The 14,486-nt window shown below is 42.7% G+C and overlaps 1 protein-coding gene across 1 annotated transcript; it reads left to right on the top strand.

Annotated features, from left to right (window-relative positions):
• Nucleotides 1–514: 514 nt before the first annotated feature.
• Nucleotides 515–14,105, top strand: TMEM114 (transmembrane protein 114). The gene is made up of 4 exons (XM_063314940.1): nucleotides 515–698; nucleotides 3,122–3,202; nucleotides 12,246–12,383; nucleotides 13,792–14,105. Exons 1-4 carry the CDS (start codon nucleotides 515–517, stop codon nucleotides 14,022–14,024), a joined length of 636 nt encoding a protein of 211 aa, XP_063171010.1. The 3' UTR covers nucleotides 14,025–14,105.
• The last annotated feature ends 381 nt before the right edge of the window (nucleotides 14,106–14,486 follow it).

The following is a 14,486-nucleotide window of genomic DNA, read 5'->3' as shown; positions in this document are numbered from 1 at the left end:
ACCCCACTATTCACTCCTGAGGAGCTGTCCGTGGTGCTAAGAATTGCTGCTCTTCCATGTCACTGTGCCCAGCGAAAAAGAAGACTTGTCTGCTAGGGAGCTGTTTGGCATTTGAATGAAGTAAGAGGAAGCGTTAGCGCTGAGTATCTTACGTATTTACTTAATCACATGACATCTGGATGAAATGTGAGGGACGCTGCTAGTCAAAATCCTCCCTTATTCCCAAAGTAACTGGGCATGATCTTCCACAGAGGGAACAGTAAATAAAGAAAAGGGGCAGAATTGAATTTATATCCAGGACTATACCTACCAGCAGATTATCAAGCTATCAATTGGATTACACATTGGTAAAATTAAGGAAACGCTGCAGGCAGGAACATTGGACATCCAGAGAAACTCCAGAGGATTGGCTTGCAAGGAAGAGATGTCCGCAGCAGTTCTGTTCATTTGCTCTTAAGGTCCAGTGCAGAAGAGCATCCGATCTCAAGGGCCAACGCAGATGGTAGCCATCACTATGAAAGTTACACTGAATGGCATCTCTGTGTTTGCAGTCCTGGCGGGTATTTTGAGTTTCATCTTCCTGGTGGCTGCCCTTGGCACAGACTTTTGGTACCTAACTGATGCTTCTAAACTGGAGAAGTTAAGCAACCATACAGGTAGCCTGAGTTCCCATACAGGACTCTGGAGGACCTGCCAATGTAAGTACCTCCAGAGTTTCCCTGGAAAGTTGGTGGGGGGGTCTTCCCAAGGCTAGATCCCCAAGGGGTCCAACAATGTGGTTGATGCATAACTTTAATGTGAAAGGAGAAGAAACAAGTTTTTAATTCTAATGAGGAGAAAGCTCTAAACACTTTCTGTCCCATGTTGTATCAGGTGTACACCTGATAGGTGTTAATTCTCCTGAACTCATTTACATTTCTCACCCCCTATTTTGTTTCCTTAGCCTAACAATTACTATGTTTTGTGACTACAATTTGGTTTGAAACAAGATTCATTTGAGCATATGGCCTTTGTAATACTGTCAGGGCTTAGGATCAAAAAACAGTACCACTCTTTAAACTGTTTTCATTCAGTCTGATGAAAGAGAAATTAGTTTTGAAGTTGTTTGGAAGGAGAAGAGGATTTAGGAGAGTTTGTCTGTGTGTGTGCGCGCGCGTGTGTGCCTCTTTAATGACAAGCTGGCCAAGAAATGTGTGTAGAGGTTCTGTTGTTCATTGTGTAATCCTCTCTTCAAATCCCAAAGGGAAATACCAGGAGGAAATTTCTTCCAAGCATTTGTTCAGTGGTCGGGCAGCTATCACCGTCTAAAGGGACTGTGTCCTTACCTTGGAGGGGTTCAGATAAGCCATCTATCCATTTACTTCACATATTTGGTGGAGGATTTTGAAAGGCTATTTCTTCCAAGTTTCAGCTGGGATACTTTGAGCAACTATGAATGGGAAAAAATATACACCTATACTTTATAGCCCATAAGTATGGGTTATATACAGTAACTGATCAGAATCGCGGGGAGTTGGGTGGCATATACTGTACATCTAATGAATTGTTGTTGTTGTTGTTGTTGTTGTTATTATTATACAGACAAAGAACATTCCAATTTTGAAATGTGACTTCTGGGTGTCGAATACAGCAAACACTCAGTTTCAGCTTTAGGGAAAGGGAAGTCCTGAGAAGATGGAGCAATCGATGGTCTATATGGCTAGATTTATTATAGGACTGAGCTAGTTCTATATTAACACTTTATGGATATATTTTTAGTTTCTACGAATGTCACTTATTTAATCACTCTTCTGTATATTCTTTTCTGATTTTATTAGCAGTGTTATATTTTTGGTTGTACTTCATCATATTTTCTGGTTGTTATATTTATGACATATCATTTAGACCAATTTACATCATACTTATGCAAATTACATAAATTGACACAAATAATGTAAAACTAATATAATTTAATATACTGTACATATGAATTTAAGATAAATAACATCAGTTGAATTGACATACATTTCAGATAAATTGACACAAATAATGTAAAGCTAGCATAATTTAATATAAATATGAATTTAAGATAAATAATGTCAGTTGAATTGACATACATTTCAGATAAACAAAATAAATTTCATTTATTTTTATGTATTTATTTACTGGAGGTTTTATGCAGATCCAAGGCATCAGGACTTAGTTTAATTTAACTTAATTTAATGCAATTTAACTTTAAGTGCTATGCAGTTGTTCTCCCTGTAATGTCTGCTGATCTCAAACAAGTATTTTTTTTAGCCCCCATGGCTACCATATGTGTCCAGGAAAAGTTGTGACTCCTTTAAGGAGCTGCTAGCATGCACTCACGCTGGATGCTTTGCACACATCTATAAATAATCTTTCCTCAAATTAAATGAGAAATGGGAGGGGAGAAAAAGACAGGAGACATTTTTGCCATAGTGTTATTTAAAAGTAGTACAGCCTATACTTCCTTGCCCTGGCACTTGTTCGCTGATGCCCAATCTAGCAAATTAGTGCCACCAAATGAATCTTCATCTTCTTAAATATTGTTCTGCAAACTGAGTGTTTAGTTTGTTGTTGGTTCGGCATTTGATTGCAATAATGGGGAAACTCTGGCCTGTGGGCTGAGTCTGACAAGCCACCTGCGTGCACCCCTCCCTACATTTGGCCTTCAACAAGAGATCCTCTCGCATCATTGTCCATCACCATGTTTATTTATGGTTCAGTGGACTGTGAAAACGCAGAAAGTGGGTTAATTTAGTAATCACGTTAAGCTGATCATGCAAACCCAGCCATGGAGTTCTTGTTGAAATCAGCAGGAAGCCAACTATGTCATTTCTAAAAATATTACAGATAGGTTCTTTTGTAATTGCCCTGCCTGGGGTGCGACAACTTTGAACAATACATGTCCACACAAAACGCTAACACTTCTAATAATGGGGGGGAGAACATCTGGGGGGCTGGGACTGTGTGTCATGGCTTTTGTTTTAATTGCCAGGTTAATCAACTTGAAGCTTAAGTTGATTAATCTGTGGATTAAACTAAGTCCTGTTGGCTTGGAAAATGTTGACCAAAACCATTGTTTTGAACAGATGACTGATGGTTTCCCCTTTTCTTGCAGTTAATAGGACATGCCTTCCTTTGGTAAACCCATTTAAATCTGGGACAACAAACATCACTGCATCACATAAGAAACTCCTGTGTAAGTAGCTTCTCAGTTGTATATTCTGCAGCCAGGATGTCAATTGCCATACGGTGAAGTAAGCATTGTTTCCCAAAACTCCCCTCCCACCCTAACCCTAACCCTAACCCTAACCCTAACCCTAACCCTAAACCTAACCCTAACCCTAACCCTAACCCTAACCCTAACCCTAACCCTAACCCTAACCCTAGTGTTTTATTCACTAGGAAGAACAGTTGGAATTTTTTGAAGGAGGAAGCAACTCAGTTTGGGACCAGTTAGAAAACTCTAAGCAAAGGGGTCATGAGTCAAAGTGGCTGCCATGACTGTGTGATAGAAGACTGCCCCTTTTTACATATGATCCACTGCCCTCTTGACTTTTGTGACCCCCTGTGGAGACCCCCTATGTGTAAGTGTCACATTAAGTGGCATCGAACATTGCATTCTGTCCCACAGAGAGGCAGCATGGCTGGATGGAGGGGGCATTTTCCTCCAACAAAATGCTTTGTTCTGGATCTCCATTGCTCTGGTACATACCACAGTGGGCTGCTTTTTTCTACCCCATCAGCAAGTGTCACCTGAATGTTGGAAAAAGAAGGATGGGGCTGTCATGAAGTTAACCATTCAGTATTTAAAGACATGAGTAAAACATTTGCCCGTGGATTTTAAAAGCTGAAATCCTTTAAAAGTAGGTTTTCTTCATTAAGACTTTGATTTGTAACTAATTGTTCATGGCTGTTGATGCACCTTTTCTAGAGCATCCAGTGCAATCTCCTGGCTGGAAGCCCAGTGACAGATCACCCTTTTAGAGTATTTTAATAAAGATGCTTTGTTCTGGATCTCCATTGCTCTGGTACATACCACAGTGGGCTGCTTTTTTCTACCCCAGCCCCTCGATTCTGCCAGAGGTAGCTGCAGGGGAAGGTCAAGGGTGCTATCATGGCAGCAGAATTGCATTGTTATGATGCAAGCTCCTCTCCTTCTGTATGCGCATTGTGATATTGCATCCATGCAGGAAAGGAGCAGAGCTTGTGTTGTGACAGCACAACCCTGCTTTCGTTGTTTTGACAAAAGCATCGGATTCTGAGGGTGCTTCTGATTCTGCTGAACGTATACAAGAGCTGAACTGAGCCCTATAGAGAAGTAGGCCTGTATGATGGAGCTGGCAAGCAAAGCTTTAAAAATAAATATGGCAATTGGATGCATCAATGAAGATCCCTGCATTGAACAGGGGGTTGGGCTTGATGACCTCAAGAGCCCTTTCCAACTCTAGGGCTTTGTGTTTCTCCAAAGACTTCTTCAAATGAATGAACTGATTCTCTGAAAGGGTTGCTCACACTTGTAATATGGGGGAGTCTATCACACCTTCCTGTTTATTAAAATGAAATGAACATTTATTCCCCATGAGCCGAAGAGGGCTTTACAGAATGAGGTCTTTGGGCTGAACATATATTAGCAAGGGGAAAAGGTAGACTCAGTAATGATATTGGATTTTTGGTAATTTTTTGGAGAATTGCACTAATTTATTTATTGATTTAGAATTATAGTCCAAAGTTTCCTGGTCTTTGGTGTCAATCAGAAACCTGTGAAGGCGATGGAATAATGGATCTGATGATCAGCCTTGATTCACACTGAGTACCATCTTCATTTAAGATTGGGGCTGAGACAAGAACTCCCCCAAATCATAATTTGGAAGTTTTTAGAGGGGATGAATCGATTCCAGCGAAGAGTTAATGTAGTGATTTCTGTGGTTTTGCTGAGTGAGGTAAAGGTGGAAAATTCAGGTCAAGCTCAACTATTGGTGACTAAATGGACATGCCTGTATAGTTTTCTTAGCCCCAAGAAGAAGGGATTTCCCACTGTGGCCTTCTGGGACTTTTTTGCCTCCCAGCCTAGCCTACAGCCCTGGGAACCTTGATAGTCTCCCATCTGGCTGGGGCTGACCTTGCTCCATTTTTCAGGATCAGACAAGGCCAGACAGGTGCTTCTTCTTGCCAGGCCAGTCAGGTATAGCACGCACCTTAATTTGCTGCCTGTAAGAAGGGGCAGTTTAATGTCGTTATTAGAATGGGAACATTCTCGTTTGTTATAACCCTAACCTTCATAACTGATAGAGGTTCTGTGTGGGTATTCCTGCAAATTACATAGATGTTGAAGTTACCCAAAAAGGAATATGTGTGTGTGTGTGTTTATGTGTACAGGTAGTCCTCACTTAGCAACCATTCATTTAGTGATGGTTTGAACTTACAACAGGGCTGGAAAAACTGACTTATGACTGGTCCTCACACTTACAACCGTTGCGGCATACCCATGGTCACATGATTACAATTTGGGCTCTTGGCAATCAGTTCACATTTATGACCATCACAGCATCCCATGGTCATGTGATCGCCATTTTCAACCTTCCTGGCCAGCTTCTGGCAAGCAAAATCAGTGGGAAACTGTATGATTTGCTTAATGACCATGTGGTTCACTTAATGCCTGCAGTGATTTGCTTAACAACTGCCACAAAAAAGGTCATAAAATCAGGTCCGATTCACTTAATGACTGCTTCACTTAGCAAATGAAATTCCATTCTCAATTGTGGTCATTAAGCGAGGACTACCTGTATATGTGTATGTGTATATATATGTGTACATACACACACATACACATATATGTGTATGTGTGTGTATATATATATATATATATTAAAGATTTTAATTACAGTAATAAAAACTGATACCAACTAAACTCAGAGAGAGAAAGGAATGTAAAAAGAGAGAATAAAAAGTAAAAAGAAAAAAGTAAAAAAAACAAGAAAGAAAAGAAAAAGGAAAGAATGAAATAAAGAAAAAGAAAAGAAATATATAAAGAAGTGACTTCCAATCTTCATCACAACAAGTATAAACATGTTTGGTAGCTCTTCACCCCATATAAGGTTACAAATAGATATCTTTTCTTCCCATAACCCATCCCATATCTATAAGCAAATCCATAAGACATCAACTTCTCAATTCTGACGTCAGCAAAAAGTCTGCAAAGGGTTGCCAGAATTTCATAAAAACACATCTTATTTTAACCTTTTTCAAATAAACCAACTTTATATTCCTTCCTTTTACGTCTGAAAATCTTAATCTTTAATTCATTTGAATATTGTTGTAGGATTTGATCTCTCTTCTTCTTTGTCCTATTGCCTAGGCTTCTTCAAAGCTTTAACAAGCCTCTTTTGTAAATCCAATAAAAAGACACTGTCCAGGTCATTCTCTTGGTTTATCATTTGCATTTCCCTTTAATTTTTAAAACTTCAGTCAGCTTCTTTTGTATATCCAGTAAAGAGTCCTTATCCAGGTTATTCTCTTGTATACCTCGGTAGAATGTTGAAAACAGGAAGAGAAATGCAAAAGGAGTGAGTGATCTGTGGTTTGTTGTGAGGATTGAATGTGTGCTAAAAGAAGCAGACAGGGCTAGTACGAAAGCATGCTGCTCCCCACTTGGTTATGTGGAAGTGTGAGTTGGGTGTGTCAGGTGAAACTTCAAAGGAAGTTGAATGCAGTGGGAATGGATTGCTCCAGTGTGGTGAAACAGGGAGAGATAGGATCCAGAATGAATGAATGAATGAATGAATGAATGAATGAATGAATGAATGAATGAATGAATGAATGAATGATCGAGGACAAAAGTGTGTGACAAAGTATGTCAAGGTGGATTGGCCGCATAGAATGAATGAAGATCAAATCAGAGAACAAATAAGTCAGGTAGGAGAGAGAGAGACAGATGAGTACACTCTGGGCAATGTCTTGCCAGCCTGTGAGCACATGCATGTAGACATGCTTTAGAGGTATAGAAAAGGGGTACCACATGAATCAGTTTGCTATTGTTAGCATAATAAAACTCTCATTTCCTTTCTTGTAAACAAACAAACAAACACTAGATATTTTTCTAGGCTTTGTGGCGCCCCCATGATAAAAGTGGTAAAACGGCAAGGCAAATTGCACACACAAAGAACACCCATGTGCCTCTCTCTGTGTGACAAGATGCAGGACCTTCTCTTCCTCCTTCTCCATTGTAACTTGCTCGTTCTTTGGGAAAATAAACACACAGGTTGCCTTTCATTCCTGTTCAAAGGCAGAAGGAACCACTGTATGTTCTCCCACCAGGCCTGGGCTGGTACAGAAGGAATGAAGGCAACTGGAAGCCTAAGTCACCTGTGGGCGATGCACAAAGCTACAGAGAAGCACAAAGCTATAGAGAGGCACCTGGCAACCTTCTGTTTGTGCAGCTGGCAGAACAATGGCCTTGGGGCAAAGGGTCAGAGAAGACAAATGGAAAAGCAATCGCATGGGAACAAAGCCAGTGATAAAAGCCATTGTGCTGAAGGCTTCTGGGACACAGGAGGCAGCTTCAAGGAATGTCAGGTTTTCCATTAGTGGTTAATGATTATCTCAGGGAAGCAACTTCTCTTCATCAAAGGAGAAATTGCAAACAAAACCAGCTGCCACACAAGGTGCTTGGCTCAATGCAACTCTGTGTTTACTCAGATGGAAAGCCCCATCCAGAGGATTTGGGACCGTGGTTTCTTTGTTGTTTATTTATGGAAAACAGTAATCTCTTAGCATCTTAAAGTCAAACAGTATTTGAGCCCAAGAGCCTCTGTCCTTGTTAGATTTGGGCTGCAATTGCGCACAATGTCCTTCCTGCAATCAGTCAATTGGCTGGTTGTTAAAGTCCGGTTAGGAGAAACATGGATGATTCAGCTGTGGCCCACAAACACAGCTGCCCCCTCTGGAGCATTAGCAGAGTTGCCTAAACCAGAGGGTTAGTTCATGTGCGCCTATCTGCAACACCAATGCACACCCAATGAAAGAAGCAGCCACAGTACCCCCTTGCCATGTGTGGTACAAAAAGTCAAGATGGCAGCAATCAAAGTTCTGTCCCTTTAAACTTCCCACCTCTTTCTTTTTCAGAGTCTCATCAACTCCATTCAACCACAACCTTCTCAGTCATCTCCTTCTGTTCAGTCTTACTTATTTGTTCTCTGATTTGATCTTCATTCATTCTATGCGGCCAATCCACCTTGACATACTTTGTCACACACTTTTGTCCTCGATCATTCATTCATTCATTCATTCATTCATTCATTCATTCATTCATTCATTCATTCATTCATTCATTCTGGATCCTATCTCTCCCTGTTTTACCACACTGGAGCAATCCATTCCCACTGCATTCAGTTTCACCTGACACACCCAACTCACACTTCCACATAACCAAGTGGGGAGCAGCATGCTTTTGTACTAGCCCTGTCTGCTTCTTTTAGCACACATTCATTCCTCACAACAAACCACAGATTACTCACTCCTTTTGCATTTCTCTTCCTGTTTCCAACATTCTACCGAGGTATACAAATTCACGTACTTACTCTAATTTTGCACCATATATGTGTACCTTGCTCACTCCATTTTGTGACACAACTACTCTATTATGTGATAATTAATTACTTTTATGAGTAAAATTAATAATATCCATAACTAATACTTAATTTTCAGATCTGAATGTCTCATTGCATCATACAGTCAATCTAATATCTGCTGCAAATCATTTGGGTTCTCAACCAACAGCACAACATCATTTACAAACAAAAGTAAAAATACATTCAGATCCTTGACCAACCACCTCTGTCACAAGCATTTCATAAAAAAAGAAGAAGAAGAAAATGAAGAAGAAGAGGGACATTTTTGTCTTACTCCTTGCTGATCTATTCATTGAGCATTGCATTTATTCTCATGGATGCTTCACATTGCAGAATGTTCCATATTTAAGCCTTTTCTTTCTCTGATTTAGCAAATGTCATTCTTGTATTTCTTGTGGACCTGATCAAGTTAGAATTCTGCAAGGCTTCTTCACAGGCACGCTTCACAAACTCAAGTCACTACTTTTTGCATCCACTCTTTCTGTAGTGGAACGGGAATGGCATCCCTAAGCATGTCACTACAGTTCATGCCCTTTCAGGGTTGTGCAATACTGTCAACAGTGTATTGACTTGCAAGGTTATTTCTCCGCCCTTATTGCATCTGCAGATAGCTTCCCAGTGGCCTCTTTCAGGTGACCCGGACTCTCCTTGGAGGGAGTGATTCGGGGGTCTACCTTCAGGGCCGTTGTGAGGAATATGCTGAGCATCTGGCAGGTAAAGTCGCTCGCATCCGCTCCTCATTGGACTCCAGCCTTAAGGCAGGGCCAGTGGAGGATACAGGGGCAAAGTCTGGCATGGTTATCTGGGGGGGGGGGGGTTTGATCTGGTTGCACCTGAGGAAGTGGACAGGACCCTTGCAGCTGCTAGTTCAGCCACTTCTGCATTGGATCCGTGTTCTTCCTGGTTGGTCAAGGCTGCCCGGGAGGAGGCACATGATTGGGTCTGGGCGGTGGTTAATTCCTCTTTCAGAGAGGGGGTGCTCCCGACGGCTCTTAAGGAGGCGGTGGTGTGTCCTCTCCTCAAGGGACCATCACTCGACCCCACCAACCGGGATAATTTTCATACAGTCTCCAATCTTCCCTTTCTAGGGAAGGTTGTGGAGAGAGTGGTCGCGTGGCAGCTGCAGAGGACCCTGGATGAAGCGGATTATCTGGACCCTTTTCAGTCAGGGTTCAGGCTGGGTTACAGGACTGAGACGGCATTGATCGCACTCTTAGATGACCTCTGGCGGGAGCAGGATGGGGGCAGTGCGACCATCCTTGCTCTTCTTGACCTCTCAGCGGCCTTCAATACCATCGATCATGGTATCCTTCTGGACTGGCTTCGGGAGTTGGGGGTGGGCGGCACAGTGTTGTGCTGGTTCTCCTCCTTCCTCCGGGGTCAGTTCCAGTCAGTGTTGATAGGGGGGGAAAGGTCCAGCCCGTGTCCCCTACTTTGTGGGGTGCCTCAGGGCTCAGTTCTCTCCCCTCTCCTATTTAACATCTACATGAGGCCGTTGGGGGAGGTGATCCGATGGTTTGGGGTGGGGTATCATATGCTGACGATACCCAGCTTTATATCTCCACCCCTGGCCGCCTGAGTAATGCTGTGGATGTCCTGACCCAGTGCCTGGAGGCTGTAAGGGTCTGGATGGGGTGCAACAGGCTTCAGCTCAACCCAAGCAGGACTGAGTGGCTTTGGGTTTGTGGGCCTTCCGGTGACAAGGTTTTTCCATCATTGGTCTTGTTTGGGGTTGCACTGCCGCAGATGGACCCAGTGCACAATCTGGGGGTCCTCGTAGACTCACGGCTCTTGCTTGAAAAGCAGGTGGCGGCCGTGGCTAAGAAGGCCTTTGCACACCTTTGGGTTGTGTGCCAGTTGCACCCATTCCTGGACCAGGAGGCTCTACTCACTGTCACTCATGCCCTTGTGACCTCCCATCTGGATTACTGCAACACGCTCTACATGGGGCTGCCCTTGAAGAGCATTCAGAAGCTTCAGCTGGTGCAGAATGCAGGTGCGTGGGTAGTAAGTGGAGTTGGATATTTGACACACGTAACACCGCTGCTATGGGAGCTGCATTGGTTGCCGGTGTGCTTCCTGGTGCAAGTCAAGGTGCTGGTTGTCACCTTTAAAGCCCCTCATGGCTTGTGGCCGGGTTACCTAAGGGACCGCTTTCTCCCAGTCGTTTCTACCTGTCCAATTCGATCTGGTAGATTGGACATGCTATGGATCCTGTCAGCAAAGAATGTCAGTTGACGGGGACTAGAAGGCGTGCCTTTTCAGCTGTAGCGTCTGCCCTCTGGAATATTCTCCCCTCAGAGATCAGGAAGTCCCTGACCCTGTTGGCCTTCCGTATGGCCGTGAAGACCTGGTATTGTGCCTGGGCCTGGGGCCCCGAGTGTGGTAATGGTCCCGTTTCTTGGTTGTAGTAACATCTTACTTTGTTTACTTGGCAGCCACGTATATTTATTTTGTATTGTAATTGTTTTAATTGTAATTGTTTTATCGTTTTATGGTTTTTATTGTTGTAAGCTGCCCAGAGTCACTGGTTGAGATGGGTGGCCATAGAAATGGGATGAATGAATGAATGAATAAATAAATAAGGTGGTCTCAAGATCAGAGATCCTAAGTGGCACAGAATATTGTGAATCTGCATGGTGTAAAAGTCGGCTTTGGTTTCACTTCTGGCCTACTGGCCAAAATGTGCAAAAGTGGAGATGGGCGATGACAGAAATGTGAAATATAAATAAATAAACAAATAAATAAATAAATAAATAAATAAATAAATAATAGAAGTGATGGACATTGTACCTACCATTAGCAAGGAATGCTGCATGTGACACAGGGGTGATGTAGGCTGGTAAGGTAGCCCGCACCATCCCTCTCTTATTCAAAAGCATTCTGCAACCCTATTTGGCTTCTTAGCTTCAATTGTGTTTTTTCTCCAGCCAAATAAAAATCTGGAGGATTAGCTGCATATTTGTAAAAGAATGTAAGACGAAACCTGCCAGATGAGGCCAAGAGCTCATCCAACCCTGCATTCTGTGTGATCATGGCTGTGTTTGAACAGTGGTCTTCACCTGGATGACCTGGATTCTGGATTCATTGTTGCAACAATCTTGGTTCATTCAATACTCCAAGCTACAGCTCAAAAAACCAACCAAACAACCACAATTAAGGTCACCCAGGTTTAGCATGTTGTGTGAATCTAGTACTTAACCTTTGATTTGATTAAGTGTTGTATGAATCCAAAGAGTGTTTTGTGACAGAATTAGGAGCAAGTTGGGTTCCATTCTTACTCAGGTTTCCTCTGAGTCTCCTGATGTCCCCCCTCTCCATTTCCACTGAGCCATTGGCCATGTCTTGGCTACATTTCCATCAGCATAAACTACTGGATTTTGGTGTAAGGAAGCAGTGTTACTGCTTCTACAATTCTGGGCATGGCACTTTACAACCAAACTGAGCTGCTTGTCCCAAAGACTTTCAGTTTAAAAATTCAGACAAGAGAGGACAGAGGGAAAGTGGGATAAAAGAGAAGAAAATGTGGCATTTGCAGCTAAATGTATTATAGCTGGACTGCAATAGGAAGCAGCTTCAGATGTGGGTGATTGCTTCTGTGTCTCCTTCCAGACATGCATGGGGCATTTGTGGTCCTTTTGCCTCTAAGCCTCATCTTCATAATCTTTGGAGGAATGGTGGGTTTCATTGGCATCCTTACCCAAGCGTTCTGCCTTCTGCTGTTCACCGGAGTGCTCTTTCTTCTAGGAGGTATGTAGTCAAGCTTGTCCCTGAGATGATTTGAGAGTCCAAAAAGCATCAGCATCAGGAGGTGGTTTAGAGTCTGCCCACTCAGATGGGTCTTCAAAGTTCTCCATCAAATCTGTGGGCAGAGAAATGGGATGGATCTTTCCAGGGGAAGGAATCAGCAGTCTGATAGGACCCTTTTTGACCAACACATTTGATTAAAAGACAGAAGCTTTAGTGAGCTCATGAAGACTTCTGCTTTTTTATCAATTTTGTTAGTCGGAAAAAGTGTTTCCAGACTCCTGATTTTTTGCCACCATAGAACAACATGACTCTCCTACTCTGTCCAGGAGAAGGAGAAATTCTCCAACTCTTTTTCATGGGCAGGGCTTCCCCTCTAAAAGTGAGAAGAACGCCACTGCTGAATCTCTCCAGGACATTTTTCTTTCCTTGGGATTTATTGCAAGTGCAAGACAGAGAAGCTGCAGCCCACTGGAGAGAGGACATTCACATGTACTTCTTGGCCCCCTTGGGACTGAACCTGTACAAGAGCATATAAGACATAAGGGAGATCCTTTCTCCTTTGGAAGGAATCTCAATAGCAAATTCTCTTTGCAAATTCTCGATTGGATGAGAACGAGCAGAGATACTGCAGGTGAATATTTTTATCTGGTGCAAGACCAGATACACTTCATACTTGAGTCGTTTTCAGAGACTCACTTATTAGGGAAGCCAGGTTTGTGCAAATCGTTATTTCTAGGTAACAGATGCTTAATGGTTACCCTGACTTGTAAACAAGGTTGAGAGAAGAAGTTACATAAGCCTTGGATTCTCTTTAAATTCCCCAATCAAGTTTGCCTGCTCTCCTGCCTTCCTTCCATTCCACCATAACAGTTCCTTAAAGAAAAAAGTTAACAAAAGAAAATTCAAATGTGAAGTATCCTAGGGTAGTCGACATACAACAGGGCATGCTAAAAGTTTCTCTGATCTGGCCCTCTTCAAATGCACTGGATTATAATCCCCATCACCCAAGCAAGCACACCACTGAGCACGCTGGATAGGGATGATGGGAACTGCATTCCAAAAGATCTGGAGGGAGACAATTTAAGGCAGGGTGAAACAATCAGCGAAGCCCCAAATCTTCAAATATCCGCTTGGTCATATCCCAATGTGGCATGGGCCAGTCACGTTCTCTAAACTTAATTTATCTTGCAGAGCTGTTGTGAGGGTAAATATGGGTCTGGGGTGGGGTGATAATTCCTTTTTTGGAAAGTGAGGTGTGATTATAGATGCATGAATCATTAAAAGCTCTCTACTCATGAACTCGTTGCTACAATGACCAAATTCTTTCTAGTCTTCAGAATCTGCCTAGTGATTTATGGAGACAGTACTCCAAGGTGGAGGCATCAAACTCTGTTTGTGTCCTTTTTAGCTCTTGTTACCCTCCTTGGGGCCAGCATCTACATCGCCTATTCTCCTGCCGCCTTCAAGGAAGCTGTCCTTCTTCTGGGGTGGAAGAGCCTGTTGGAAAATCTGAACATCCAGTTTGGCTGGTCCTTGGCCTTTGCCTGGGTGTCCATCGCTGGGGAGCTTCTCACGGGGTTGGCATTCATTCTGATGGCCAGGATGGTGGGCCAGAAGCGACGGTGGGACAATTTCATTTGAGGATGTCGGAGATGGTCTCGTTCAATGCTGTTTCCCTCACTGGCCCCTGTCTCTTTTCATCACTGCTCTGAGCTAGGTCAAAGCCACACCTTGGGATATCCTTTTGCCATGGCTCCAGCGGCTGAAAGTTTTGACCAACAGCTAATCTAAGAACCCCAAAAGGGTTCTGTGCAGAGCTGTGGGACTAAGCATAAAACAAGCAAAGAAGAAGTCTGGACCATCAAAAGATAAATTCTGTATTCTGTAGAAAACAAATGTTTCCTTGGACAAATTAACATGAGGTCTTTATTTTGCCTAATTTATCCTACCCTTTTTAAAAATTATTCACTGTAACCTTGTTTCGTGTTGCTGGTCAGAGTGGCAGATGGAGGTTAAAGAAGAATCAGCACTCCACCCTTAAATTTAGGAAATCTTGCCCTTCAACCATCCTGACTTCTGAAGTTTCAGTAGATAATCATCCTA

Source organism: Candoia aspera, chromosome 14 (assembly GCF_035149785.1).
Source record: "Candoia aspera isolate rCanAsp1 chromosome 14, rCanAsp1.hap2, whole genome shotgun sequence".
NCBI classification, from domain to species: Eukaryota; Metazoa; Chordata; class Lepidosauria; order Squamata; family Boidae; genus Candoia; species Candoia aspera.
Note: the sequence above shows the minus strand (reverse complement) of the source record. Positions and strands in the feature narration are given on the sequence as shown.

Coding starts and splice junctions, on each gene's coding strand:
- TMEM114 (XM_063314940.1), top strand. CDS start 515: ATGAAAGTTACACTGAATGGCATCTCTGTGTTTGCAGTCCTGGCGGGT. Junction 3,203..12,245: donor ATCACATAAGAAACTCCTGT/GTAAGTAGCTTC, acceptor GTCTCCTTCCAG/ACATGCATGGGGCATTTGTG. Junction 12,384..13,791: donor AGTGCTCTTTCTTCTAGGAG/GTATGTAGTCAA, acceptor TGTCCTTTTTAG/CTCTTGTTACCCTCCTTGGG.